The sequence below is a fragment of the Aspergillus uvarum genome (assembly GCF_003184745.1).
Source record: "Aspergillus uvarum CBS 121591 unplaced genomic scaffold BO82scaffold_4, whole genome shotgun sequence".
Taxonomy (NCBI): domain Eukaryota; kingdom Fungi; phylum Ascomycota; class Eurotiomycetes; order Eurotiales; family Aspergillaceae; genus Aspergillus; species Aspergillus uvarum.
Window position 1 is genome coordinate 611,719 of NW_020291301.1, and position 27,647 is coordinate 639,365.

At 53.6% G+C, this 27,647-nt stretch overlaps 9 protein-coding genes across 9 annotated transcripts; 4 read left to right on the top strand and 5 right to left on the bottom strand.

Annotated features, from left to right (window-relative positions):
* Nucleotides 1-364: 364 nt before the first annotated feature.
* On the bottom strand, nt 365-1,953 carry BO82DRAFT_273543 (putative MFS transporter; the record flags this gene model as incomplete). Its single annotated transcript, XM_025631060.1, has 2 exons — nt 365-1,706; nt 1,766-1,953. 2 exons carry the CDS (start codon nt 1,951-1,953, stop codon nt 365-367), a joined length of 1,530 nt encoding a protein of 509 aa, XP_025496461.1.
* Nucleotides 1,954-4,062: 2,109 nt separating this feature from the next.
* On the top strand, nt 4,063-6,477 carry BO82DRAFT_418694 (Zn(II)2Cys6 transcription factor; the record flags this gene model as incomplete). The annotated part of the gene is made up of 6 exons (XM_025640084.1): nt 4,063-4,188; nt 4,386-4,551; nt 4,635-4,753; nt 4,899-5,348; nt 5,404-5,538; nt 5,593-6,477. The coding sequence occupies 6 exons, from the start codon at nt 4,063-4,065 to the stop codon at nt 6,337-6,339; spliced, it is 1,743 nt and encodes a 580-aa protein (XP_025496462.1). The 3' UTR covers nt 6,340-6,477.
* A 972-nt stretch (nt 6,478-7,449) lies between these two features.
* Nucleotides 7,450-8,523, top strand: BO82DRAFT_361103 (uncharacterized protein; the record flags this gene model as incomplete). Its single annotated transcript, XM_025636802.1, has 6 exons — nt 7,450-7,745; nt 7,804-7,859; nt 7,920-7,979; nt 8,044-8,115; nt 8,190-8,273; nt 8,354-8,523. 6 exons carry the CDS (start codon nt 7,450-7,452, stop codon nt 8,521-8,523), a joined length of 738 nt encoding a protein of 245 aa, XP_025496463.1.
* Nucleotides 8,524-8,709: 186 nt separating this feature from the next.
* Nucleotides 8,710-10,373, bottom strand: BO82DRAFT_388906 (2-oxoisovalerate dehydrogenase subunit beta). The gene is made up of 3 exons (XM_025638415.1): nt 9,663-10,373; nt 9,024-9,586; nt 8,710-8,967 (listed from the first exon to the last, which is right to left on the bottom strand). Exons 1-3 carry the CDS (start codon nt 10,226-10,228, stop codon nt 8,930-8,932), a joined length of 1,167 nt encoding a protein of 388 aa, XP_025496464.1. The 5' UTR covers nt 10,229-10,373; the 3' UTR covers nt 8,710-8,929.
* Nucleotides 10,374-11,066: 693 nt separating this feature from the next.
* Nucleotides 11,067-12,927, bottom strand: BO82DRAFT_398011 (arylsulfotransferase family protein; the record flags this gene model as incomplete). The annotated part of the gene is made up of 2 exons (XM_025638998.1): nt 11,067-12,401; nt 12,454-12,927. The coding sequence occupies 2 exons, from the start codon at nt 12,925-12,927 to the stop codon at nt 11,067-11,069; spliced, it is 1,809 nt and encodes a 602-aa protein (XP_025496465.1).
* Nucleotides 12,928-15,020: 2,093 nt separating this feature from the next.
* Nucleotides 15,021-16,446, bottom strand: BO82DRAFT_248478 (Zn(II)2Cys6 transcription factor; the record flags this gene model as incomplete). Its single annotated transcript, XM_025630851.1, has 2 exons — nt 15,021-16,344; nt 16,394-16,446. Coding segments are annotated over 2 exons (1,377 nt in total), but the record flags the coding sequence as incomplete, so codon positions are not given.
* Nucleotides 16,447-16,543: 97 nt separating this feature from the next.
* On the top strand, nt 16,544-18,088 carry BO82DRAFT_350522 (pepsin-like aspartic protease). Its single transcript, XM_025634177.1, has one exon. The coding sequence runs from the start codon at nt 16,794-16,796 to the stop codon at nt 18,027-18,029; it is 1,236 nt and encodes a 411-aa protein (XP_025496467.1). The 5' UTR covers nt 16,544-16,793; the 3' UTR covers nt 18,030-18,088.
* Nucleotides 18,089-18,620: 532 nt separating this feature from the next.
* BO82DRAFT_371177 (putative phosphatidylglycerol specific phospholipase) lies at nt 18,621-19,925 on the top strand (the record flags this gene model as incomplete). Its single annotated transcript, XM_025637247.1, has 1 exon — nt 18,621-19,925. One exon carries the CDS (start codon nt 18,621-18,623, stop codon nt 19,923-19,925), a length of 1,305 nt encoding a protein of 434 aa, XP_025496468.1.
* An 85-nt stretch (nt 19,926-20,010) lies between these two features.
* On the bottom strand, nt 20,011-22,179 carry BO82DRAFT_118264 (MFS transporter). Its single transcript, XM_025629855.1, has 2 exons — nt 21,358-22,179; nt 20,011-21,301 (listed from the first exon to the last, which is right to left on the bottom strand). Exons 1-2 carry the CDS (start codon nt 21,965-21,967, stop codon nt 20,097-20,099), a joined length of 1,815 nt encoding a protein of 604 aa, XP_025496469.1. The 5' UTR covers nt 21,968-22,179; the 3' UTR covers nt 20,011-20,096.
* Between the last annotated feature and the right edge of the window lie 5,468 nt (nt 22,180-27,647).

A 27,647-nucleotide genomic window follows, 5' to 3' on the forward strand; every position in this document is an offset into this window, starting at 1 on the left:
CCATATGTCGGGGTTTGTGGCACATCCGCATCGGGGGAAGACGACCACGGACCTTGCACCTGAACCACGCATAGAGATTATGGCTGATCGGTCGGTTGGCCACGTGAATGAGGTCATCGCTAGGGGGCGATGGATTTGTTTTTGTAGTCATGATGATTCTGTGGTTGGGTCGTGTTCGAGATGCATCTATTTCCTGGGGATGCTAGATCTTGGGCGCCGCATATGTGAACGATTGTACGGGCAAGTCAGCGTCACTCCCGGTCGCCCTCCGAAGAACCATGAACCCGAGAAAAGCCAAATGAGAGGCTTGATTTCGAAACGCGAAAGAGATATATTTGGGCAAAACGATGTTCCACTAATCTTATCATATCACATAACGGAACCCCTTCTGCAGCCTCCTGGCCGCCGCAATGTCGATCCCCTCCACCTCGGCCGTCCGCTGTAATCGGTCCAGATCCTGGTCCGTCAACACGGCATCTTCATCCTCCAGGCGCGCCAGCCTCTTGTTCAAGAACCGCAAATGGAAGTACATGAACACCGCCATGATTCCACCCAAGGCCTGCATCCCGACACACACCCCCATCGCCAGGCGGTAGTATGGCGCGTCCTGCTGGCGATACGTGAAGGCCGTCCAGATGCTGGCGGAGTTGCCGATCGAGTTGATGAACGCGTACGCGGCGGCGCGCTTCGCCGGCGGGCGGGGGATGGCGTTCGCGATCCACGAGTACAGGGTGCCGTTCTGCGCGAAGACGAAGTTCATCAGGAACATGGAGAAGTAGCGCGGGCCGAAACTCTCGGTCGTCATGAAGATGATGAACCCGACCATGGTGACGGGGATCGGGTACATGAAGAACCAGAAGCGGCTGCCGAAGCGGTCGGACAGGTAGGAGTGGAAGAGACTGTAGAAGACCATGAAGATGTAGGGGGGTGCGACCAGCAGCAGCGAGATGATCTTGTTGTACCCCAGGGTCTCGGCCAGGGTGGGGAAGTAGTACTGGAACCCGGCGCCGGCCGTGATGCACATGTAGGCGACGGCGAGCACGTAGGTCTTGATGTCGGTGAAGGCGAGCTTGAGACCCTTCAGCTGAGACATGCTGCCGCCTTCGTCGATGTCGGCCTCGGCGGCTTCGATGGCCAGCCGGCGGTTAGCGACGTGCTTCATCTCGGGGGATAGCAGCTTCCAGGTCTCGGGGAAGTCCGGCAGGACGAGGCAGATGACGAGGCCGATGGCGACGGTGATGCTGCCTTCGATGATGTAAAGCCATTGCCAGGCGGCCAGGCCGCGATGGCCCTCAAGGCCCTCGAGGATGCCTGCGGCGATGAGGTTGCCGAAGGCGCCGCTGACCAGCGAGCCTGAGTAGAAGATGCTCATCCGGAAGGCCAGTTCGTTCTTTGTGTACCATTTCGACAGATAGAACAAAATCCCGGCGAAGAAGGGGGCCTCGACCAGCCCCAGGATAAAGCGGCAGGCGACGATCCCGCCGTAACTAGTAACCTGACTGGTCAAGGCGGATACAAGCCCCCACGCCGTAGTGAAGAAGCCCAGATAAATCGACGGGCGGCCCATATAGTTGAGGAGCAGGTTGGACGGAACCTGCATGAGGATGTATGCAACAAAGAGGATCGACAGGCCGACCTGGTACTGGGAGTCATTGAGGGAGAGGTCTTGCTCGAGGCCTTGGAGCTTGGCTGCGGCGTAGTTGTTGCTGCGGTTGTTAGCTTGTGTCGTGCAATGAGGATGCAATGAGAACTCCAATTGACATACCGATCGATGTAGTTCATAAGATAAACGAGGATAACCAAGGGCATAATCAGGCTGTCAATCCGTCGTCGGAGCTTCTTCTCCAAGACCTTCTCCTCCTCTGTCAGCTGGGCCATCTGGACGACCTCCTCGTGGGAGACGTCGATCTTCTCGCTCAAGGCTTCATGGTCGGTCATGTGTTTTTCGGCCATGGTTGAGGGAAACAATAGCCCCTGTACGATGAACAAGGGGGAATGGGTTGAGAAAGTGTGTCAGATGCTCGCAATGATATAGGAATTCAGCCAGCTATATATTGTTCAGATGAAGAGGCAAACAGCATGGTCACAGCATAGAGAGTGTGAGGGTAAGAAAGGAGTGGGGGTTGGTATGTTTGAGTTTAAAGCCTGACTAGTCTAAGTAGAAGTAGAGGCGGGGAAGCTTCCATTCCTCATTGCGGGGGATTGTCTGGGGTAACGGGGTTTTGCCTCCCCCCACTTGGTACTTGCGATCGGAGACAGTCCGACAGCGTCCTCCCTCTTCGGCTCTTCCCATTTGTGGCTCTGCTTGGCACACGGAATAACCAGTCTTTTCATCATGCGTGATGATGGTGAAACTTGGGAAGCCACCATTTAGCCAAAGTTGCTTCGTCCACTGAGAGCAGGCTGCACACGCCTAGGTGACTCCGGATCGTCGCATCCTGCCTACGTCAGGCGATCATGCAACCCTGCTGAGGCCTCGGTTCGCATCATCTCCGACCTTGTTCTGCAGAACATGCTCCGATGTTTGACCGATAGTAGATGCAGCAGATGCAGCAGAAGTGAGCTGTCTCACTTGCTTGGCAGTCCTTGCCGCAAAGATCACAATCAGCTTCGTAGCCGCACTACCATGCTGCTGCGAGCCCCTGAGAACAACACACAGGCTTTCTCTCAGTGGCTCCTAGCTAGGTCAGCAACCCATGCGCTCGGAGGATTTATGGGTTGATGTGCGGCAGTATTGTTGTAGGCCATGGTGGGCACTTGTGGTCCAATACAAGCGAAGGACCTGCTCCTGAGTGATCGGCGCAAAGATAACGAATCATTTATTGGCCGAATACGTCATTGCTGTCTAATGAAAGTCGAAAGCGAAGACCCATGCCTGTTGGTCGAATCTCTTCAGGTTCTGTGCAGAGAGGATCAGGGCATGTGGTGGTCAACCTGAACTCAATGCTAGCATGTACCAATCACGGAAGAGAGACTTATCAGAGTTGTGCATGCATCTATTTTTTCTACTAGTATTCCCCAGCTTTGTGGTCAGCTAGGACCTCGAAGGCCGCTAGTCGCAGTTATTATCACTGGCTTGGGGGGGATTGGCACTTCATTGACGGCTCAAGTAGATACCGCAGGTTTGACAGTTCTCAAAGAAAAGAATGAACCGTATTAAATCATGCATTCTAGTGGGGAGGTAGCAAGCTCACAAAAGCATGGCATGGTTCAGAGTGATGCTTGAGTTTGAGGCCGACCGAGCTATTTATATATCCCAGGCCCTGCAATTGACGAATAAAGTACTAGGTAGGAGTAGGTTTGATTTTGAGGTGTCAATAATGTAACCCAATCAGGTTGCTATGCAGGGGTTTATAAGGCGGTAAGAACGGCTGAGATTCATTAGGTTGGACTGTGTCAGTGTCATCTGAAAGTGAATCGACAGTTGGACTGGCCCAAATCATTTGTTTAATAATGATCCACTTGGGACTGCAATCAAGTTGAATTCCTGAGGCATCAAGTTTGATGCCTGGAGAGGTCGACTAAATGGTTTTTCACGCTAGCCTTTCCAAGCCAACCCACCAAGAATCCATTTCTGTCTCAGCGGCAAGCAACAACACACACACACACACACACACACACGCACAGACGGCATCCACCCAATCTCTCTCTTTTTTCTTGCTTGTGTTTCTGGAATGAAGATTAGTCCCAAACTTACACCATGGTTCCTCGAACTTCTACGAGATAGCCTTTCCGCCATCCACGCAGTCTCGAACCTACCCAGCCACGGATCCAGAGTGGCGAAGCACGCTACCGACCGTGAGCCCACTCGAAACCAAGCCCACTTTGCCAGGCCGCTATTGACCCAGACCCGGCTTGCTATTGGTCTTGTTGAGCCACGGGGCGCGCTGGTGCCGATGTAAGCGAAAGGGAAAGAGAGGGGACAAATCTCGGACATGTTCGTCCAGATCTTGTTGGTGTCAAGCGTGCCGTACCGTTCGTTGGCTCTCTTACCCCGAAACTCGACGTTTGCCCTCACCCGAGTGTAGAGAGAGTCATTACTCCAATAGGTGCTAGACCGCGATGGTCAACCACAATTCGCAGGATGTTCTGGTCCCCAGCCAGTACCGTCCCAAGCCTGTCATCACCTCAAATCAGCTTGCGCGTCAATTGCGGTCCTGTAAGGTCTGCCGGTTCCGCAAGGTCAAGGTGCGTCCCGACCCGATTCTTCTTGCTTGCTGGTGATGCCCCATATTGCATTCCAGTCGGGAATCCAATTTATTGGATGGAAATATTTCCCAGCTCCAGAACGAGTCACTCGACTGGGGATTAGTGGTGTATTCGAAGTACCCCTGTGGCCCGATCTCCACGCAGGCTCGTCTGGCTCTAATACTCGATGGTCATAGTGCGATCGCGTTAAACCCTGCCATGCATGCTGTGCTCATGGATATCCCTCCAAGTGCTCTTACGACACCGGCCCCGAAGATAGCCTCCAACCGATAAGCCAAGCGGACGAGATCCGTAACCTCCGAAATGAGATCCGTCAGCTGACGGCTCAACTCAATGCCCGTGGTACATTTATCCATACCTGAAAGAGCAGGAGCATAATTCGGCCACCGTTGACGTGTGCTGACGTTGATATCTGGTGTGTTTAGATCAACGGAACCGAAACAGACGCCGCCTAGCGCAGCTGCAAGGCTTGGTTGATACGATTCGTTCGGCCCCGTCAGAAGTCGTCGATGGTATCATCAGCAGTATCCGGACAACAAATCGGGTCGTTACGCATGGCTCGGGAATTGCATCCGGGGAGCGGACAGAAGGTGGGTCATGACCTTCTGGGTGGGGGGACGATGACTCTGGGGCCCATGAGCTGACATGTGCCCTCGTACCTGGCAGAGAATGCTATCGTAGCAATCCAGCGGCCTAGACCGGCTGAAAGTGATGAGGAAGCTGAACATAACATCTACTTGCGGGCCGGCCATTGTGATGGCAGTCGAAGTTCATCCGAGGACAGCGAGGATTCGAGTTACGGCTCGATTTGTCAAATGAACACGACAAAACCGATGCTCGAGGTGTTCATTGAACGTTTTGTGGATGCGTTCAGCCCAGAAGTCGATGCTAAAGCAGGTCACGCGGGTGCACTGCGACGCGCTGCTGAAATTCGCATGTTCTCCCCAATCTTAATGGACGCATTCCAGTCGGTGTCGGTGGCTTTCTTCGGCCGATCCGTCCAGAACAAGGAGGTCGAGGCTGCGGGTTTCAGCCTATATCCACGGGTACTTCGCAGCTTGCAGCAAGCGTTGCAAGACCCTGAACGTAGCAAGGCTGAGTCGACCCTGGTAACAGTCATCCTTTTGATGGCGTTTGAGGTATGCTTCGCAGGGTCCTTTTCGTCGCTAAGTTCAACTGATAAGATTTTTGCAGAGTGTGGAGCGTACTACTCAGGTTTCTCTGATTGCTCACGTTAATGGTGCACTACGATTGATTGAACATCGGGGCCCAGAGAATCATGTCCATGGCGTGGAGCATTTACTGTATACGGAACTTCGACCATACTGGGTATGTACCTGAACCCTGTATATGGAAAACCCCACGTACTCATTCACTGAGCAGGTATCTGCGGCTCTTGTCAGCCGTACTCCGTCTTTTCTTGCTCAAGAGGACTGGATCAATCTTCCGTGGTCGGCGAAGACTACCAAAAAAGATATTCTGCATTATCTCATGGACCTCGCGGTTGAGATCCCAGCACTTCTATCTCAATTCGATGATCTCCAGGCCACCATCAGCTCGCAGATGGCGAGTGCGCATGAAATCAAGGTCAAACAGGCAACCCTATGGAACGGTGTTGCTGACTTGACCAATCGCTTCCGCCGATGGAAAGCCGAGTGGGTCGACCACTATCCCGACGGACCGCCTCAAGAGGTTGAGGCACTACCAAATGACGAGTTTCCGGTGTTCCAATGTCGAGATCTTCGCACTGGTGCCATCATTACGCCCACGAAATTTGTCTATCCGGACCTCCGCCTGGCTCAGACCATGTGTTTATACTACACTACACGCTTAATATTGTCAACAGCGGATTGCCGACCGACAGACCGCGTCGGACCTGCCGAACAGTATGCCTTGGGGTGCGGTATCTGCCGAACCCTGGAATGGTACATTTTGACTGCCCCTGGTAACATGATAAATCGCCTCGCCTTTCCAGTCCGCGTGGCTTGGGAGGTTTTCCCCGACGGGGGCCCAGAGCGCCTGTTTATGTATAATGTGCTCAAGTTGGTCGAGAAACGGCATTCACTTGGGCTATGGGGTAGTGGAATGTCCGAACTTTCTCCTCGGGCTGGTTCCCCTCCAGGCCCCTGAATGTATAAACCAAATATGCGGTCGTGGTTCGCTGGACGATAGCGGCTGCACGGTATGGGAGACACTGGAGGTGTCTCACGAATTCATGATTTCGACCAAATGCACCACATCCCACGAGTGAGCGTTTTGTAACCATGATGTAATTGATATAGCTATTTACGAGAAGAACAGTACATTCTGCTTGCAGTTACATATACAACTGAAGGCAATCCGCCTCGTTTCGGCCTCTACCTTGATCGATCAAGTTTCTACCTTGAGACACAGGAGCGACCAATCATGCTCTGGCCAAAGGAGCCGGCTCAGAGCTTGAATTCTTCGAGATCACTCGAGCAGGAAAGACCAACAATTTCCTCCGATGTCCAGTTTAGAAAGGGGTTGATGCCTCGACTTCACGCTCCAAGAGCCTACTTGAGTGATGCCGTGAATCCATCAAGTGAGCCTGACGCCATGAATCATTCACCTAGGCTTTCAATTATTCGCAACTGATCCTAAAGAGAGAATGTGCATGGTTAGCCATTCGTAGCTTGCGCGGGAGACAAGCTAGCAGGCCTGGAATGGATGTTATCCGGAGAAATCTCGTCAGCATTTGATATTAAGTTGATTCAAGTGATCAAATATTCGCCAGGGGCGCAAGGAATTTCAACAGCCACATGGCAATAGAAGGCCGTGTAGGGCAAGTTTTACGGAACACGTATATCCGAATACTTTAACTGCGACAAGCGTCCGCCGCTATTTCGGAGCTTAAGGTATTGCAAAGTGCTGATGGATCAAGCTTAATGCGTTTAATGTTTCAGGTTAAAACGAGCTTGTCGGCTGAAGTGGAAGGAGTCAGGGCAGTTGGTGGAGTCGGGGATGGCGCCGGACTCCACCTGCCCCTGAGACAAGCCCTTACTCTGCGCCTTCCGATTCTTGCTTCCCCCAACGGTCTTCCGGGTCCAGAATGGCATTTGTTCTTAAAAGGTCGTCGATCGGTGCCTACCCTGGACCGTTGATCTACTCTCTCATTCAGTCTTTCATTCACAGCTCTGCTTGCAGTCATTCTTTCTTCTTTGCGGCCGGTTCGCTTCAACTACTCTCGTTCTTCAATCTGATTTGCTTTCATCGACCACCATGCGTTCTGTCTACGCTGTTGCTCCCTTGGCTTTTGCCCTCCGCGCTGCGGCTGTTACCAAGGATTCGTGGTACTTCGGTAACGGGTTCTACACTGGCCCTCCTTCCAACAGCGCTCACATCACCAAGGCTACTTGGTCGGTGATCGCCCCTAGTGTCCCGGAGCACACCACCGTCGAGAACACCAGCGATGAAGTCTGGGTCTCGCTTTGGATCGGCCTCCAGGCGACTGCCGGTGATGCTAGCTCCTACTTATACCAGCCCCTGTTTAACTGGTCGCCCGACCAGGAGTCCCAGTGGGTATACCTTTTTCGATATGACAAGCAAGAAGACGTGTCCGCTAATTGTGGCCAGGGGCTGCCCTGCTACCGTCGAGGAGTGGTGTGTTGCTGCCAGCACCTACACTCCTAGTAAGTCCGGACCTTGCTGGATTAACGAAACCCTAAACGTTGTGCTAATTAATGCTGTAGGCGGTCAACTCGGACAGGCCTACGTGACTGTTCCTCAGGAAAGTCAGGTCGACTTCGAGGGTAGGTTTCATACTAACCTCAGTCTTCAAAGCTGATCAAGGCTAACACTGATGATGTGCAATAGTCACCGTTGCCGATAGCAAAGTCACGCAGGTCGTCAGCATCGACGGCAAGGTCGTTTCCAAGGAGACTGACAGTAAGCATCCGGCCCTCTCGACTCAATCGGCCACACACCCCGCGTCCCACGTACTGACTTGAACACCTACCTAGAACTCGACAGCAACCTGCTGTACCTGTACTCCGGAGACGAGTGCTACACTGGCTCCGGCACCTGCGGTACTCAGCCCGCCTACAGTACGTCTTCACCGCTATGCCGCACGGTCTTTTCATATCATGACGTTGGAGATTAATTAACATATCCGACTCGAATCCAGGCTGGAACAACATTACCATCCATCTGAGCGAGGCTGATTCCAAGTTCGGCGAAACCCTGTACCTGTACAGCGGCTCGAGCTCCAATGGGTTCACCACCTCCGACAGTGGCAAGACTTGGCACACGGATGCCATCAAGATCTCCAGCGACACCTTCGCGGTGCTCGACTAAATCAGGCTGCGGCAAGCACAGGTGATTTGTGGTGCTTGGAGGGGTCTCGAGTCGGCGGTACTGCTAGTCAGTCATGACCCCTGTCGGGACATCGGTCTTTCCGGCCGTTTACTTGTGGATAGCTTCGTCACATAATTGGCACATACATACACATGGCTGTATTCTGTTCGAGATTCGGTCACTACAGCGTGACTAGTTCAATACTGATCCTCATCTGTGGCCTGTTGGGAATTATGATATAGTTCGAGGCACATAGATAGAACTGAGAAATGGTCGCTAGACTATGACATTAAGACACGTGATAGACACACGACTAGTCTAGTCACCTTGTGCAGGATTCTTCTAGAATAGATGTTAAGATATGTACACATAGTGAAAACGTTCATACGCGGGTTAAGCTCCAGGCTTAGTAGTCGAGGGTCTGTTTTATCGCATCGTAGATTCCTGCGACAAAATCAGTAGCTGACGGGATAACTGAAAGGAAAAGGTACGACACTCACTGGTGACGTCGGGAATGATAAACTTCTCGTAGATCAACCCGGTATGCGTACTCCAGCCGCCCACGCGCTTGACGGGGGCCTCCAATCGCAGGAAGGCACGCTCCTGGATGGTCGCCGCGACCTCCGCGCCCACGCCGTAGTTGACCATGCTCTCGTGCACCACGATCGCGCGACCGGTCTTCTTCACGCTGTCCAGCACCGTCTGCCGGTCCCAGGGATAGATCGTGCGCAGGTCAATCAGCTCGATGCTCGCGCCCAGCGCCCGCTCCGCCGCCTCGATCGCCGCCGAGCACAGGTACAGCGGCTGCCCGTAGGACACGATGGTGAGGTCGTTGCCGGGCTTCACGACCTCAGCCTCGCTGAGCGGGATGGTGTAGTACTCGTTCGGCACGTGCTCCACCGCCGCCCGGTACAGCACCTTCGGCTCCATGAAGAGCACCGGGTTGTTGTGCTCGAAGATCGCCGACAGCAGCAGCCCTTTCGCCTGGGCCGGCGACCGCGGCATCACCACCTGGATGCCGGGGATATGCGCGAACAATGCTTCGGGGGATTGGGAATGGTACCTAGCTCGGAGAATAGCATCGACGGTCAGTAAGACCTTTCTCGCAGGGCTGTCAACAAAGAAAGGGATATACTCACAAAGCACCATGCCCTACCGCACCGCACGGCATGCGGATCACCAACCCGCCGATATCCACCCCCGTCGCCCCCTCGCGGTACCGGAACTTGGCCGCCTCATTGACAATCTGGTCGAACGCAGGGAAGACGTAGTCAGCGAACTGGATCTCGGCCACGGGCTTCATCCCCTGCGCGGCGGCCCCGATCGCGAACCCCACGATCCCTTGTTCCGTCAGCGGCGTGTTGAAGACCCGCTCGGACCCGAATTCGGTCTGCAGGTCCATCGAGCACCGGAACACGCCGCCGAAGGCGACGTCCTCCCCGAAGAGCATGACCTGGTTGGAGGTCGCGAGGGCGGTGCGCAGGGCGGAGTTGATGGCCTGGTAGAGGTTCATGGATTTTGAGGAGGTCGCGGCGGGGAGGTCGAGGTGGTCGGGCAGGGTGGAGGCTGTGTGGTGGAGGAGAGGGGTGGATTTGTAGTCGATGGGGAGGTTGAGGCGCGAGAAGGGGGATGCGGCGGCGGTGGAATAGGTTCGGCCGTGGAGTTGAGGGTGAAAGAGTCGGGATGATATGCGTCGGGATGCCATGGTTGGGATGGATGGGTTGGTGGTTTGAGACGTATGGAAGAGATCGAGACGATGGTCGTGGGGGAGGGGGGGAAGATGAACTAGGGGGGAGTCTTTCTGGTTTTTTCCTTTTGCTTTCTCCCCTCCCAGAGGTGATGGTATGGTTTGTGAAGATTCAGGTTTAAAAGCTGGGGGGAGAGAGAGAGTTTCGACCCTGACGGTCTCTCCTCCCCTTCAATGCGTTCATGCGGGGAATGTTACCCCAGTCCCCCGCGGATAACCGCCCTTCATGGCCTTATCGCCTTATCGCCTGGTCGCCTGAGGGGTGCAAGCAGCTTTGGTGCCTGAGTGCCTGGCTCGGTCAGCGATCGGCACTTGCTTCTTTCGGTTACAGTACGAGGCAACCCAGGCAACCTTGAACAACACACTCATCTATGATACTTACGAGGATTTCGTCTTCACCTTCTATTTATTCTGCGTGAGCCATCGAACTTCCTCTTCACCAAGCTTTGATTACACAAACGGGATATGGATAGAGTTCGACATTCCAATAGGACAGGTCCACACTTGTCGACGAAGAAAACAGAGATCCCCCGCCTGGAACAAGTACTCGTCGATCATTTCCTGTCAGCTTGGTCGTGCAGGTTACTCTGATATCACAATTCGCCATTCCTCACCATGCCATCTCCATGCTGGAGTATTGCGATCAGGTCAGTCAAGACACAAAATCTCTTATTCTTTCACTCCATATATACACAAGCAAGGGTATCGTATATAAAAGGCTCAACCAATATTTACAGATTCAAAAAATACCTCCAAGTAGCCCATGGGGCCCATAACTGTTCTTCGTTGACATCGCTCAAGTAATCGACCCCGAGACCGATTGTCGATCAGATTCAGTATCGCTGAAAGCCACCATCTGGTACTCGGAAGACCGATAGCGCCAGCGACTGAGGCGCCTGAGTCGAGGATCGAGGCCGCAGCACCTGCAGAACCCAAGGAACAGGCCAACGCCGCTCATAACAAACGCGATGCCCAAGATCCAATAGTGCATGTTGAGCAGCCGTTCCATGGCACTGCCCCGCTCCCTCTGCAATAGCTCCGTGACGTCCAAGACATCCCCATTGGAATCAAGGGCTGCCAAGCGAAACAGGGGACTATCCAAGTTCTCCGGAATCTCGATCTCGGTTTCGAACCCAGCTTTGTCGTATTGTGCCACCACCTTGAAAGCGGCATCTTCCAGTTCGCCTGAGAGCCAAGTCTCTAGTTGCCACGCAACAACCTCTGTCGCCCCGTTCCAGCTGACATAGATTCGATTACCGATCACTTCGGCATCCGGAGCGGTTTGCGGCCTTCCAATCCAATCGCCTTTGAAAACCCGGTATGATACGGCGCGACCGAACCCAAAGAACACCGAGGCACCGAAATGGACATTGCATAACACTTGCCCGTCCGAGCTGAACTCGGTATAAGCGGCATTATGGCCCCAGCCCACCAAGGCACGGCCATCGTCGTCCAAAAGTTGCAGATTGCCCTGCGACACGGCTTTCATCTGCTGAGGATGATAGTACGCAGCCAGAAGGGTCGCTTCGCGCGCATCAACATTCAGAGAAATCATCATGCCATGACTTTCCTCGTCGGGGTCTTTCGTCGAGTGTGCTGCATTGTTGAAGAGGGTGAGCGTGTTGTTAGGGTGCCAGCGCGCATCATGTTGCCAGGCAAAATTGGTCGCCTCCCCGTCTGAAAGGTCGCGGAATTCGTTCAATTTACCCCCAAGTGTCCACAAAACCACACCGCTGTTCTTGTCAATGCAGCTGACAGTGTGGGTATGTCGTGCCGAGACGATATAGTTCCCGCTATCATCCTTTTCGATACTATTGATGTGGTAATAGTCGAAGGCAGACGATCGGGTGGTCCCAGAGGTTCCCAATTTTTCATAGGTGCTATTGATTGGGTAATGTTTGGATGCACGCCATTCAAAAAGCAGTTCGCCCGTCGCGATATCGATTTCCTGGAATACCCCATCATGGATCCATCCCAGTTCAGGGCCTCCAATCGAAGTCAAATCAGCAAGCACTGGGTCATAAATTGTCACAAGAGCAGTTCCCTGAGGCGTGATGTGGAACTCATGAAGGTCGCCGCCGTAACTCCCGACCGGGGTGATCACGTATCGCTGGGTGTAGGTGGAATCCAACTGTGACAGGTCAGCTTATTGGAGAGTCGGAATGTTTTCTGATGCCACCCACCATGTACCAGGCTCCATAGCCTCTACCTTCAATTTCGTCACCCTCCCAGTATGTGAGGTAATCAGTACCCTGATACCGCTGGACCCTGAAATCCTGGGTTATCTCCCAGTTGTGCTTCATCCAAACTAATTCACCCCTGGAATCGAGGATCATGGGGCCCGGCTGAGCAACCGAGTCGCCTCTAGGGGCCAGAAACGTTAATCGTGAATCGCATCCCGATCCTTGTTCCGAGATTTGAACCAGTGGAGATTCATAATCGAAGGAGACATAATCCTGAGACGGACCGAAACCATAGAGCCCCAGGTCGTACCAGCTCAAACCAGCCCTGAGATGCAGTCGCCGCAGCTGTGGCACGGCAAAAATGTAGAAAAGATACAGCAGACTCAGGAGAGCGCCTAGCGTGGCCACGTGTAGGCCAGAAAACCTGGACCGCAAGCGATGAACATATGACAGACTGCGAGTCCCCGAGGACATTGGAACATCGCGGTGAGAGATAGAGACACCAGTGCGCAAAGAAAGGGGAAAGGGGAGAAAGAAGAGCTGGCCGTGCTCTTGGTTATAAGAATCACAATTGGAGACTGGGAATATTTCGGAACCGACCAACAAGCTACGAACTCTTGGGAACACCTCCTGCTTGGCTTTGATCGCCATCGCGGCTAAATCAACAACAGCCAGGCGTTATTGTACGTGTCATTTGTCGAACATCAATAATGGGGCTGGTTTCCGAGAACCGATAATGGCATGGAAGGGAGGGGTAGGGGTAGGTGTCCAAACTCCAAATTGAATTCATCACACGCGCGGCATAGAAGGGAACCAGTATCTCCTGCAATGGGGCACATCTCCACGCAAGCAGGCCCAGGCCAACTGTGATTTGGTGCGCGCGAGCAAGTTCCATGTGTGCCAAGGTCATCACCGTGGATCGGGGTCACCCAGCCAGTCCACCTTGGCAATTCCCAAAGGATGTCTGGCCCGCAGCGTGGCTGTGTCTAGTCTTGCATCGGGCCAGCGCTTGATTTCTATTGGCTCAGACCCCGAGTCTTCCAATTTCGCACAACCGAAGCTCGGCATTAGATACTTCATCCAGGTTGGTTATCTGATCAGTTGCGCGCGCTCGCTACGACTACTCGGTATGACGACTGAGAGCTCAACCGCCGCTGAAGACAGCCACTTGGACCCGCTTGCGCGTCGTCAACCAACAGCGCCAGAATGTCAATGTTCGCATCGCAGACGGTTGAACTTTATCAGATGTGCTGTGGACCGCCGAATCACAATCATTGAATCGATTATGGGCCCATGATCCATGACTTGCACCGGTCGGTTTCGGGCGGACCGCCAACGTGGCCGAAGAAATAGATTGAGTGTGATCAACAACAGTTCAGAATTCAGGAGTCACTCCGTGTTCTGGAAAAATGCTTGGAACTTTTTCCAGTGTCTTGGCATCCCTTGGGAGCCCGGAAGAACCCCTGTTGCGCTATAAATGGAACCGGTCATCTGCTCCACCCCACCCTCCGAAATGGGATTCTACGGAAGCTTTGACAATGAGGATTCTCCTTCTAGCGATTGAGACGCCAGCCAAGGATGGAAGTCTACCCCCGCGGAATTCGAGACAACTTACCATGCGTATGTCACCAACTACGTATGAGTCTGCCTTTGGACTGCCGCCTCCGATCATTGCCCGACGCAAAATGGGCTAGCGTCGTTATTATACCGTCGTTATCATATTACTCCGAACTAAAGTGGTAATTTGCGGGACGACCACTTTATTTTACCCGGCTCATACCACTCCGGTACGAGTACGAGTCTAAAGAACCCCATTCGCTCTTCGAGAACAAGATCTCCTCAAATTGTGCCACAATGACGCCACTTTTCTTGATTGTTAACAACGATTGGATTAATCCTGGACAAACCCCTCCGTCATGTCCGGGTCTCTCGGCACAATCGGTCGAGGCAGCAACAATCTCGGAGATCCGTAGCAGCAGTCATTTGGCGCCAGGCGATGAATGCAATAGGCTGCAACATACTGTAATCACTGGATTACGTGCTTTGCGGGATGCTTGACAGCAAGATCGTCATCCATCAATCCGATGATCCCGATCCCCGACAACATCGGCCGAGCATAAGCGATGAACAATCAGCTGGTAGTGGAAGCGGTCTTGGCTTACAGGTAATTTCGTCTTTCTACTTGCTTGATCTGTTTTGAAAAAGATTTGGCAACCGCCCAAGCGATGTTCCAGGATCTGAGATGATGGCCGGGTGGAGGGGTGTTTCGCACTATCTGGACCGTCTGGCCCTTCGATCATGACTTTACCAGTCAGTGACAACCAACGAAACACTCCATCTAGCGACCGGGGCTACGAATCTATATCAGACAATGACCTGTCCCGTGTCATCGACTCGAGAAGATTATCTACACCCTGGATATCCTTAGCATCAAGAATCCCCCTCCCAGCATCTTCCAACCGTACAACGGGCGAGGTCGATCCCTGCAAGTACACGCCCTTAACGCCACTCACAATACTGCTTTCCGCTCTGCCCTTCAGCCTCACCACGACTCTGGTCACCACGCTTGCATCCCAGAGTCCATCCCGTCGGGGCAGTCGCGGGTTTTGTAGCAGGGATAGTGCCGTGGCTACCGTGGCGGGATCGCTGCTTTTCAGGCAGACGACGTAGAGCCCTGCGATGAGCTGCGTGGTGAGCGTGAATCCAGGTGAAGCATCTTGACTTGGTCGGGAATCTGGAGTGTGACTTTCGTCCCCGCCGCCGAGGTCAAACTCGCCGAGAAGAATGGCCATATCGCTCAGAGCGGCGCTTAGCGCAGAGTCCATGGCAACGGATGATGAAGATGCACCCGGTGTGCTGTGCATGTTCTCTAGTAGAACACCGTGGAACAGCTGTGCTTGAATATGTAAGAGGAGCAGATGCTGTCTGACTTTTGGGTCTCTGGGTAGAGGTGCGTGAGGGATGGAGTGGAGGAAAGCCCGGAAGGCAGCGTCGAGCGCCAATCGCTCCTGACATATCTCCAGCGGGAGATTGATGAGTGGCACGTTCTTGTTGGGAAGATGCACGAGCAGGTGTCGCAAGAGTCGTGCCTGGAGGCTAACAAGGATTGTTTCGGGGTAGTTGTTGGGGTCGCCCGACACATGTCTTATCGGCGGTGCTGGTACAGGTTCATGGCTGACAAGCACCAACGGACGGGAATCATCGTATGTGCTGGCTTGGATGTCCAGTCGCGCCAGGAGAGCCCCCAGATGCGGGAGGATATCCTCCGCCACCCCGTACGCGGCCTGCGGCGGGGGCGGATGGTCTCGGTACCGTTGGAACAAGATCAACGCCTGATTCAGGTGCCGGATAGCGTTGCCCGCCTGTCCGATCAGCGACTCGAAGGCGTAGAAGAGCACCCCGCAGATCAGGGCGACTTCGTACGAGGCCTGCGGGGAAGAGAGATGCGTGCGCAGCTGCCGATGCGATCGGGCGATCAGCCGCAGACCTCTTGGCGAAGGTCGTTGTCGCGGGCAACTATTCTCCTCCTCCTTTTCCCCCTCCTCGCCCATAAGCTGGTTGCTGTGGCTGTGGTGATCCTGGTAAAGGGCACTCAGCGTGATGAGTGCATTGCGGATAATGGGTTGGGTGTGGCAGCGCTGGAGGATGAGGCGCGTCCACAGAGTCGGGTCGGAGAAGCTCGAGAGACCCTCGGCCGCTTGACAGCAGTAGAAGTGCAGCAGTTGCCGATCGGCTTGGCTGCCGGGGACTTTGAAGGGGATGCTGTAGGTTGTGATCGCCCGGTCTGGGGCCTGTTGCTGGGCTGGCGTTGCGTATCCCTCGCACGAGCGGTTGGAGCGGTCGCAGCGCTGACAGCTGGGTTTGGCTTCGTCGCATTTGATCCGGCGGGCTCTGCATTGGATTAAGCGTCAATTCATTTGCAAAGAGAGGGAAAACGCACTTGCAGGTCCGGCACCCGGAGCGTACTTTGGGTGTGCTTCTGCGTGCCCTTTTCATGGTTGTGTGACGGTGAGTAGTGCTCGTTGAGGCTCGTTGTGGTTCGTTTTGAGGGGCCGCTGACACTAATTCAGAACTAAATTATACGAGAGGACTTGGCGGTTCCTGACAAGGTCTTTGTACTACATTTATCCTTGTCGAAAGCTGCGTGCCTAGTTTCCGGATTGGGACCCTTGAGGATAGAAAGTGGTCGTGGGGCCAATTTTTAAAGATGGAAATATACGAGGGTTGGCGTTCGCAGGCAGCCGTGATGGGTGGGGGCTATATATTTTGCTGGCAACCTCACCGAGTATGAGTACTCAGCCCTTCACTCAACAGAACTTGCCTGAGTGAATAATCCCAAAATGAAGCTCCTCCCTGTTGTCACGGCGAGCCAGATCGTGAACGGATGCGTCGCAGCTACGCTTCCTTTGACGCGACGTTGTGCGTCTGATGTCTCTAGTCCTGGCGCCCCACTCGCTGCTCAGTACAGCAGCACTTTCGATGTCGACGTCATTTTTGCCAACCAGACCTTTAAGCTCCTCGTTGACACTGGCAGCAGTGACACATATGTCGTGAGAACTGGCTTCCAATGCATCAACGCGACGACCAATCTTGAAATTCCCGAAGCCGACTGTCTATACAGTCCGCAGACATACAACCAATCCAGCACCTATCGTCCGATCCCCAACGAGACATTCGGCGTCCAGTACGGCAATGGCATCGCCAGTGGTGTCATGGCATACGAGGACATCACCTTGGCCGGAATCACCGTCAAGGGGCAAGCCGTGGGGATCGCTGATCACAGCAACCCGATGGGCGACGGGGCGAACAGCGGGGTGCTGGGTCTTGCCTACCCATCCCTCACCTCTGCTCACCCAGGGAATGACACCGACAATACGACCTTCTTCTACAACCGGGCAGTCTACAGCCCCGTGTTCAACACCCTGTACGGGCGTGGTCTCGTCGATTCTTACTTCAGTATCGCGCTAGCCCACACTCCATTGGAACCAAACATCTCGACCCCGACCTTCGGAGGCTACCTTACTCTCGGCGACTTACCCCCAGTGGCTCACAGCCCGAATTTCTCCATCGTGCCCGTGGAGATACTGGCCGAAATTCCGACCGAATTCACATCCGGCCACCGCACCCGATCGTACTGGGCTTTCACTGTCTCGGCCGTCACCTACGGCGAACCCAATGCGCAGGATCTCACCACGAACGCGACGGCGTTCCAGGCGTTCACGGATACTGGAAACGAACTCAGCTTCCTGCCCGCGGCGGTGGTGGAGCCAATCAATGCTCGGTTTGCGCCGCCGGCAGTGTATGATGATGCCTCGGGGGTGTATGTGGTGGACTGTGATGCGGAAGCGCCTACCTTCGGGGTCACAATCGGGGATCAGACGTTCTATCATGAGGGACGAGATCTTATCTATCAAACGGGGGATGGGACCTGTGTGTCGGCGCTGGCGGCGTCGGAGAGTGTGGCGTATGAGGGCATTGTGTTGAATATTCTGGGGGCGTCGTTTCTGAAGAATGTGGTGTCGGTGTATGATTTTGGGAGAAATGAGCTGCGATTTGCGCAGAGGTTGGGATTGTGAGACTTGCTTTGCTGGGAGGGTAGCTAACAAGTCAAGATTTATGAGGTGCGATGTGGGTTGTTGATAATTGAAATGTTTGCATGCATTTGTTGACACATGTGAATTTGCCCGGCGTTCCCTTGGACTTCCTATCTGGGAAAGAGACTGTTTGGGTTGATGACACCGACACTACTGGCCAATAGCTGTTTATTCCTGCGTCCACGGTGGAAGAAAAGCCTTCTGACTGGCTGGTCACTTGCATCTGCAGCAAGTTGTCTGCTGACTCAGTGAACTTGGAAATACCCCGCCCCCGCCTGATTGTCTAATGCCTTTCTGTTCATATCAATGACTTGGAACTTGACAGTGTCTCTTCTCCCGGATTGCTGCTTCTTCATCTTGAGTGACACTACCTCTTCAGGTACCATCGGAGTGATAATGTCGTCGTCAAAGTCCTCATCGCCCGAGCCGGACAGGATGCTCCGACCAGAGAAACAGAGACTCCTCCCTCAAGCGAATGATGGTATAGACCCTGAGGACTACCAGCTCCACAAACAACCATCAAGATGGCGGTCTCTCATCCGGAGAGCTCTCGTCACCTCTCTACTTCTTGTGATGACAATATTCTCTTTGTTACTATTCTTCTTCCTTGGTCGCATAATCTCCGGCCATCCACAGGGTCCTGTCGGTGACACCAAGCCTCCCGTACACAATCCAATCAAGAATGTTGTGGTGGTCGTACAGGAGAACCTTTCTTTTGACACCTTTGCCGGGGGGTTGACCTATAACGCGGACATCGACGGGCTTATTCGTACACAATACTGCAACCCGGCCAATATTTCTGATCCAGAGTCTCCTCAAGTCTGCGCCCAGCCAACCGCGCAGGACATCGCCCCCGATGACCCCGACCACAGCATCGCCGGAGGCAATCTGCAGATCTATGGCAATTATGATCCGAAGCCCGGCACTGACCGTCCCACCATGCAGGGCTTTGTGACAGAACAGGTCCGTGCCTATGGGCTTGACGGGAACCTCGGTCGTGCAGCCGAGGTCATCAACTACTACACCCCCGACCGCGTCCCCGTCCTCAATGCTCTGGCGGAGAATTTCCTTCTCTTCGATCGCTGGTTTGCTTCCGTTCCCGGTCCGACGAATCCCAACCGTGCGTATCTGACATCGGGCACGTCGCACGGCCATGGGTCTAACGACCCCGACTTCGACACCTCCTCCCTGCCCCAGGTCTCCATCTTCGAGCAACTGACGGCGGCCAATATCAGCTGGATCAACTACTCCAACACCACGGGGTTCCTGCCGGATGCCCTCTTCTATACGTGGACAAAGATATCTGGCCACGGGGTGTCGAACGTCAAACCGATCGATCAGTTCTACAAGGATGCCAAGGCAGGCACCCTGCCGCAGTTCACCTGGATCAACCCGGAATGCTGCTCATTCACCTCCTTCCACCCACCATCGCCGGTTCACCTCGGGGAGGGTTTTCTCAAGAGTCTCTATGAGGCACTGCGAGCATCCCCGCAGTGGAATGAGACCCTCTTCATCCTCACCTTCGACGAGCATGGCGGATTTGCGGACCACGTGCCCCCTCCGGAGAATGTGCCTGCAGGGGACGATCTTCCATACACGGAAGCTGCTCGGGACGGCACCCAGACGACCTTCCGATTCGACCGGCTGGGTGTACGGGTTCCGACCCTGCTGATTTCGCCTTGGGTGGACAAGGGAGCCGTACAACACGGACCAACAGACCAACCAAACGATTTCACCCACACCTCCATCTTGAAATATGTGGCGGAACTGTGGGACCTACCCCTGTTGACACCCCGCGTAGCCTGGTCCCCTAGTTTTGGCAGTTTGATTCGAGATTCTTCGCGATCAGATACCCCCGAAAGACTACCCGAGCCGTGAGCGTAACATCTGGCGGGGCCACTTCTTGGCTTTCTTTCCCTCATGGAAGTAATAAACCACAAATATGATTATATCTCGATGCTATGGTGAGCGATGCTATCCTATGCTATGCTATGGTATGGTATCACGGGTGGCTTGCGCCACTATTAAAGTTGGTATGATGATGATTGGCTAAAACCCCGGCCACTTCTTCCGCTTGGACTGCACGGAGCGAGACCGCGAGCGCTGCGTGATGGCGGAGTTGCGGGTATTCACTCGGTCGATGTCGTACGGATTGGCCTCGTACTGCCGCTGCGAGTCCTCCTCCGTGGACAGCGAGCTGCCTCGCTCTAAGTCCAGCTCTTGGTCGATAGCCGTCGCGTCCACCCCATCCGCCACAGCTTCCGCCTCTTCATCCTCCACCTCGACCTCCTTCTCGGGGTGGTGCAGGGTCTTGTCGGCCAGTTTGCGCATGAAAGCATCCGACTCGGCCGAATACTTGCACTTCCGCCGTATAGTCGCTCCGTATTTGTAGAAGATGAAGGGGAATGGCAAGCACGCCAGCGACAAGAATGCCGGGATGCAGGAGGCCCAGTGGATGCCCAGGTTGTTGTACATGTAGGTCGTGAACAAGGGAAAGCCGGCACCGAAGCAGCTTCGAATGATCGAGTTCGCGGCCAAGACGGACGCCGCGTAGATGGTGTACGAGTCGATCAGATACGACATGATGTTCAGGAAGACCAGCACCATGCCGAAGCCGAAGGGCGCGGCGGCGATGATGCACACGATCCAATGCACGGAGGGCCCGTTGGTCCACGCGAACCAGAACAGCCCGACGGGGATGGTGATGGCGCCGATCATCGTCGGGGGCAGCCGCGCCTCCGGCGGCGCGAAACCATTGTACTGCTCGTGGATGCGCCGGTACCGTTTGTTGTCGTACATGTTGTAGCCTACCGCCGTCATCATGCCGATCATCACCCCGAGGAACGGCAGCGACCCGATGCCCTCGCTCCAGCCGCGCATCTCCTGGAACACGATGGGGAACGCGTCGAACAGCATGTACAGGGTGCCATAGACGATCGCCATGTACAACGACAGGAGCAGCACGATCGGCTCGGCGAAGAGCAGCACCCAGGGCCGCAGGAGCGCCGCTCCAAAGGCGTTCGCTACGGACACGCGGCCGCGCTCCCGGTCCAACTTGCTGCGGTACACCTTTCCCGTCAGCTTGCACAGCCGATCGGCTCGCGCGCGGAGCAGCAACGGCGCATAGGTCTCGGGAATCATGAGGCACTGGATGATCCAGATCAGGCCGGAGAAGGCCGCCAGCAGGCCCTGCACCCATTTCCAGCCCGCGCTCTCGCCGAGGAAGCCTCCAATGATGGGTCCGATGGTCGGTCCTGTTTGAACTACAGTTAGCGCCATGTTACGACGATGTCACTGTAAGGGATCTTACCCAGGAAGGGTGCCCCGGCGAACAAACTCATCGCCAGTCCACGCTCCTCAGCGGGGAAGACATCCGCGATCACGCCGCCGGCATTCGTGAGCGGGGACGAGCCGAACGAGCCCGCGAAGAACCGGAGAATGATCAGGGTCCACGAGTTGCGGGATCCGGTCGCGCCGGCGCAGAAGACCGCCAGGCCGAGGTACGAGATGGCGAAGACCAGCTGCCGGCCAATCAGTTCGCTGAGGGGCGCCCACACCAGGGGGCCGACGGCGAACCCCAGCACGAACAGCGACACGCCCAGGGTGGCGACCTCGGTGCCGATGCCGAAGGACTCGACCACCTGGTCGATGCTCCCCGCGTAGGCAGACGAGGCCATCGACACGCCGAACGTCGCGAAGGCCGCGATGATGGTGAAGGTCCACTTGCGGCGCTGCGGGAAGAGCATCGGGTTGCGGGGGTCGTCGGGGATCCATTCCACGATGAAGGGTTCCTCCTCGGTGCCGTGGCCGCTGTAGGGGTGGTTGATGATGTCCTCGGTGACGGCGCCGTGGTCGACCAGGATGCGCCAGTAGGGGATCCGCGCCGGTCGGGATGACGCTTTCTCAGTGGATGCGGCCATAGTGGGTTGTGGATGTGGTTATCGCCGAGTCCGACGGGAGAGTAGCGGCCGCGGCGCTTGGCGCATTGCTTGCTTGGCTTGGGCCGAGCAATTCCTTTTTGGTCAGGGCAGAAATATCGGACCCGGAAGAGCGAGGGCTGCTACAGAGAAAGATTTCCGACTTTATATGAGTTGGGGGATTTGGTTATCTTGACGAAAATCGCAGATTGGATGGTGCTATCAGAAAAAGAAATTTCTTGTTCCGGGTGGTTCAACCCCTTCCTGAGGAATTCTGTGGTTATCTAACTTGGGACTTACTCAGTATGATTCAAGGTCAGACCATGCGTGCAGAAACTGGCCGAACAGCAGCAGAGGCATTGAATCATTGCAGTGGGTCCGGCACTAGGAGGGAGCACGGCGAGTCAAGACTGCAGTCGCATTGGTTATCAGGGCCCCGCTGAGGGGCTGGCCCCCATTCCTTCGGCTGTCGCTTCGGCAAACCGAGGGCCTGGACGGGGGCTCCAGCCGAGGTATCGTCTCCTGCCTGTATTGATTCGAGTTTGTGTATGAGGTTCGTTTGGTTTGGCTCTGGTTGCCCGTTTGGAAGTTCTAGAAGATGTGTCAATGTAGAGTGGAGTCATTGGAGATGTCGTGCTGGAGGTGGAAGCTTGGGCTTTATACTGCTGAAGGAAGGTGGTTTGGTTGTAAGTTGGGTTTAGCTGTGACGTCATTTGGCTGGGTTTCTGCGTTTCGCTCTGTTGCTGTTGGGTTTGCTGGAAGGTGCATTTGCTAATAAGCAGGGCTTGCTGGGTATAGACTCACAGTGGCAATACATGTAGACTATTCACTGGACATGTCAGGCCTGGTAAGGCTGCAGGGGGCATCTCTTCCACTTACATTTCCCATTAACTAGCTGTATTGAATTCGCCCCCTTCCTCTTCGCAACTCTGTTCTCTCCTCTTCTTTCCGTCTTCCACGAACCCACTAATCCACCAAGCCACTCTTCCACTCCTCCACTCGTCCATCCTTGAATCTATCCATATCTTCTCTCAATAGTTTCTTCGTCTATCTTCATCTATCAAGTACATATCGATGAGATACCATGCAGTTTGCGGTCTGTTTAAGTAGGAACCTCATCCGTGCATCATGGATAGGACCTGTCTTCTCTGAAAAGGAACCATGTCTACGTCGCACATACACAGACGGAAAATTCTACAATCGCTTTCATATCTTATGGAGACATCCTTATTACATGAATACAGACAAGCGGGGCACAAACTGTCATGGTCAACAAAACTTGTCTTACGACCAGATGTACGCCTGTGCATACTGCTGGCCTGAATCTCTCAAGACAGCGTTCGCCTATGCGTACCTCATCCCTGTGTCCTTTTCCAGGTCATTTGGCTAGGTTAGCGGGAAAAAAAATTCAAAAGTAGGATATCCATCCATGATAAGCTGACTCAGGCATGTCTCCTGGGCTTGGAGACGTTTAGCTCATGCTGGCATGGCCTGGCGTCTCTGCGAATGGGATTATGCGCGAAGATGCTTATATTACGTGGCCAGCTTACATGACAACCAGAGCGGAGATGGTGTGGGTTGCAGTGCTGTGGCCGACAAAGACGCTGATCTTTGTTCATGTCGCCACCACAAGATGTGGTTACTCAACTCCCAGAGATCCATGACTGAGAAAGACGCTGGGTCTACCACCAAAACACCACTTACACATCGGACCAGTAATTGCGGACGAGTCAGATATTTTGGATTGTCTTACCATGGTCATCCTCGATCCAGTCACTTACACTGAAGTTGTCATCCTGTCTGTGAGTATCGGCCGGCGACTGTATGACACTGCTGCCGGATTGAATCGCGTTAAGACTATTAGTAGTGTTGTGTTCTATTGCCAGGTCCATTACAAACGCAGTTTTTAGCAGGGATATCATGACATAAACCATATAAAAATCTGGAGACCTGGTCACGACGAGTAAAGACTATGCACGATCTTTTATCGATTTCTGATCAGGACGAAAAGAAGAAAGTACGTGACTGGGCTAGACACAAACAGATCACCTGGATTCTATCTAGTGCAAAGCGACTCGTTATCGAACACCAGACGAATACTAATTTGCCTGAGGCCATGCATCATCAAGTGCATGTGTCGATTCCAAAATCGAATTTGATCGAATGATCTTGAATGACAGAGTCTCAAAAGCCTAGACTTGTTTTTACAGTGCCGTCCTGTGCGAGTGAGCTGGGGGGAGGAAGCCGAATGCAGAGAATTAGCTGATAGCAGTCAGGGCTCGAAGTCCATTCAAAGTTCTCATGGCGGCGTAGAGAAAGTGCGTCTATTCGTGATCTGCGCCTATACAGCCTGTCTTTGAGTTGCAATTGCACGGCGGCTCAGTTTCCGAGATTTGCTACCAATACCACGCAATTGCGGCTTGCACAGCTCTGCGCTTTGAATATACAGTCAGTCCATCCCTTGGGGTGCAAAGACCTTGTCAATAAATAATTGACCGACTTCAACAATTTCGCCAACCCCTGATCCCAACGGGCTTTGCAAATTGATTATAGTACTCGTCGTACCAACTTATACGCCGCGTTCATTGGTCTCCGTTGCTTGAGAAAGTGGACAGCTGTTGCATCCACAAAGCTGTTTGTCAGCTGAGCTGAGTCTAAAAGACCCCTTATGTGACCTCGCGTATCTACTACCCTCAATTTAACCTCTCCATGATAAGGATCCGAACACAAAGCAACAACTGTGTCATGCACACAAAGCTTGCCAAGTTCATCTGGCCGCTATTTACAACGAATCGCACCTTTCAGACAATTACCAGCCCTGCTCGTTGGCGATGGAGAAGTCTCCCAGGTTAATCTGCTGCTACTGCCCCACCACTAGTGCACATGGTGTGTTCGCCGATCACCGAAAATAAATCTGGTCCCTAAGAATGTGAAGAAGTCGTCTCATGGGATTAACAGCACTGCAGAGTCAAATGGCATCGGCCTCATTGAAAGTGTTCGTGAGAGATATCACATGCTCACTGCGCGTTTTCCGCATCCTTGAGGTGTTTTTTTCGGTGGTTTCATCAACTACGCCCTACAAAAAAGGCCTCGTGCCTGTCTGGCTCGGGTACCGTACGCAAGCAGCACCCTGGGCCTTTTTTGGTCGGATAAATGACTTTATAGTACTGAGGGAGCATTTTGCATTATTCACATGGTCGGCATATGTTGCATGGGCGGCGTCATCAAATGCCCACCGGTGGAAGGAAACCGGCCCGCCCCCACCTCGACACAGACCCAACAACTAACCGTACCTGAAGGATGGTGCCAAACCGCCTTCGTCACCATGGCCCAGAAGCAGGATCGGTAGGACCGTCTCAGATAAAATACGAGGAGCCAGCCTGCCAAGCAATAGGTGGACAGGAAGTGTGACGCGAGGCAGCACATAGGGCCGTGTAATCCGAACCAGCAAATATGCCGATTGGAGATCCGACAATGGACCTTATCCCAAGGCGTACAGCCGTCATGCGTCATCTCGCCTGGAAGGAGGCCCGCCTCTTCCCCAAGCCTTCTGACTAACATGTATTGACAACTAAACACGTTGTTGCATAGACATGAGGATTGGTCTCAAGCAAAATTGACTACTCACTGCGACACGGTGCTGCTGTAGATCTGGACCCAGTCAGATGAGTGTGCCAGCGTGGAATCTTAATTGGCTTGAGAGCGACCCTAAGCCCTCGTAGAGAGGTATTGTCTAACTTGCGCTTGACGTAGCTTCTCCAGCGCGTATTGAGGAGATTGAATGTCCTTGTTACTGTTCCAACCATTTCTTTCGGCACGGCAAGCACAATATTATGTACTTTTCATGCCACGGAATTATCAACTCATGTTAGCCAAGCTGGAAGAGGTCCCCTTGGAATGACTGCCTGAGGCATCCGGCGTTTTCGGAGGTTGGCCCCACCAAGCTGCAGTTGTGGCGGCCAATATTAAGGGAAGTCCTGTTCCTAGTACTTGGAACTTCTCAAGATTGTTAAACGGGCTGTCACTCCACGCTGGATATCTGAACCCAAATATTGGGTGGTGGTGGGCTGGCTGCTGATTGGAGACTGATGTGGTGGCCGATGATTCTCGTGTGTATGACCTCGGGAAAGAAGACTTTGAATTTTCCTGACGGGCGGCCTTTCTGAGGGTACGTGCAGCAGCCTGGTCTATGTATCGGACATGGATGGCGCCAGAGAGATGATTAAAGCAACCTGTGTCCCAGAGTGAAATACAATATCATTCCAAGCCTTCAGGATACGGCTTGTCCTGACGAGGGCAGCAGAAGGCCAATGTCACGCCTGTGGGGAGCATTGACCGGGTAAGAAACCGTATCCTTCAGAGGTGCATCTACTTACGCCTCAAATAATGACAGCAAGAAACACCTGCAGTGTAACGGAGATGAAATAGTTGCGACAACGCGAGTGCAGGCGTGGAGTTCCCGATGCTCCCCACGCAAGAGGGGAGGCCCACATGAAGGGTGAGAACACAGCATCAAATCCGATCTCACAGCTGGCCAACGAGTAGTCATTGAAGAGTACTGGGTTGCAGATAACGCCGGTATCATACGGGTTGCCTCGTACTCCCACACACTGCTGCAGTCTGAAAGCCCTTGATAGTCCAGACTCTCACTCTACTTCACTTGCAATTCGCTATGGTCTTCATCCTGGTTGACTGCAGTTAGAACCGCTCTGAGCTCATCAGCTATATCCGGGAGGTCAAGCTTCTTTAAATATCCGGCTTCGTCCTGCCGCACTACGAGGTTCAGATACGGTGTCAGAAGGGCCTGGCAAACTGGCGGGATTGTGTAGTCATCGACGAATAAGTCCTACTATGAAGACAATGTGCTCAACGACCCCAAGATGGCTACTACATGATATGCCAGCATCACTTCATGGGCTACACATTTTTGAGAGAAAGGGTGACTGAAAGAGGTGCACATCCTAGACAATTCACATATTGTCGACATGGTATAGACAACGTTCATCAGCAAGCTTCAAGTCTTCTATACCGCGGCATACCGCAGACATATGAAGTAGCTTGAGTCACCCGGCAGGCATAAAACACATCGGACGCCCCGTCCTGATAATCGAATTTGTCATGTTCTATGAGGCAAGATGGTTACTTCCTACTGCCAAAAGATTGCTAACATCTATTCAAGAATTGCAACGACCAATGTTTCTCTGCCAGGCAACGAAGTATAAGCTACTGCTATACCAATCATATGCAGTCGCTGATAGAGTTGCTGCTCACTTCTATTCAGGAATGGCAACTGCCGGTTGGCCCCTGAGATCTAGTCAGCTTATCGAGCGAAACCTTTTCAAAACTCACGACGCCAGACGTAATGTGAGCTATTCTTGCCTCGTGCTTCTTTCCTAGGGGATATCCCAGTCATGGCGTACACCACTACCGACACCACCACAACCACTCACAACAGTAAGGCAACCATCACTCCTTTTCCTCTGCTGTCACACGTTCGTGTCTGGTAGTCGCTAATCAGCTATAGACAAAGAAGTAAAACAAGTGGAATAAGCTAGGGGAACCGCATTGCAATGGTTGCAAAGAGTACAGGCATTTTGAAAGGAACTGTCCTCATGCTAACATGTGGGAAGGAATTCGGGGAATAGTCAGTGCTTCTTTGCTGTTATGCAAGTAGATTACCGGG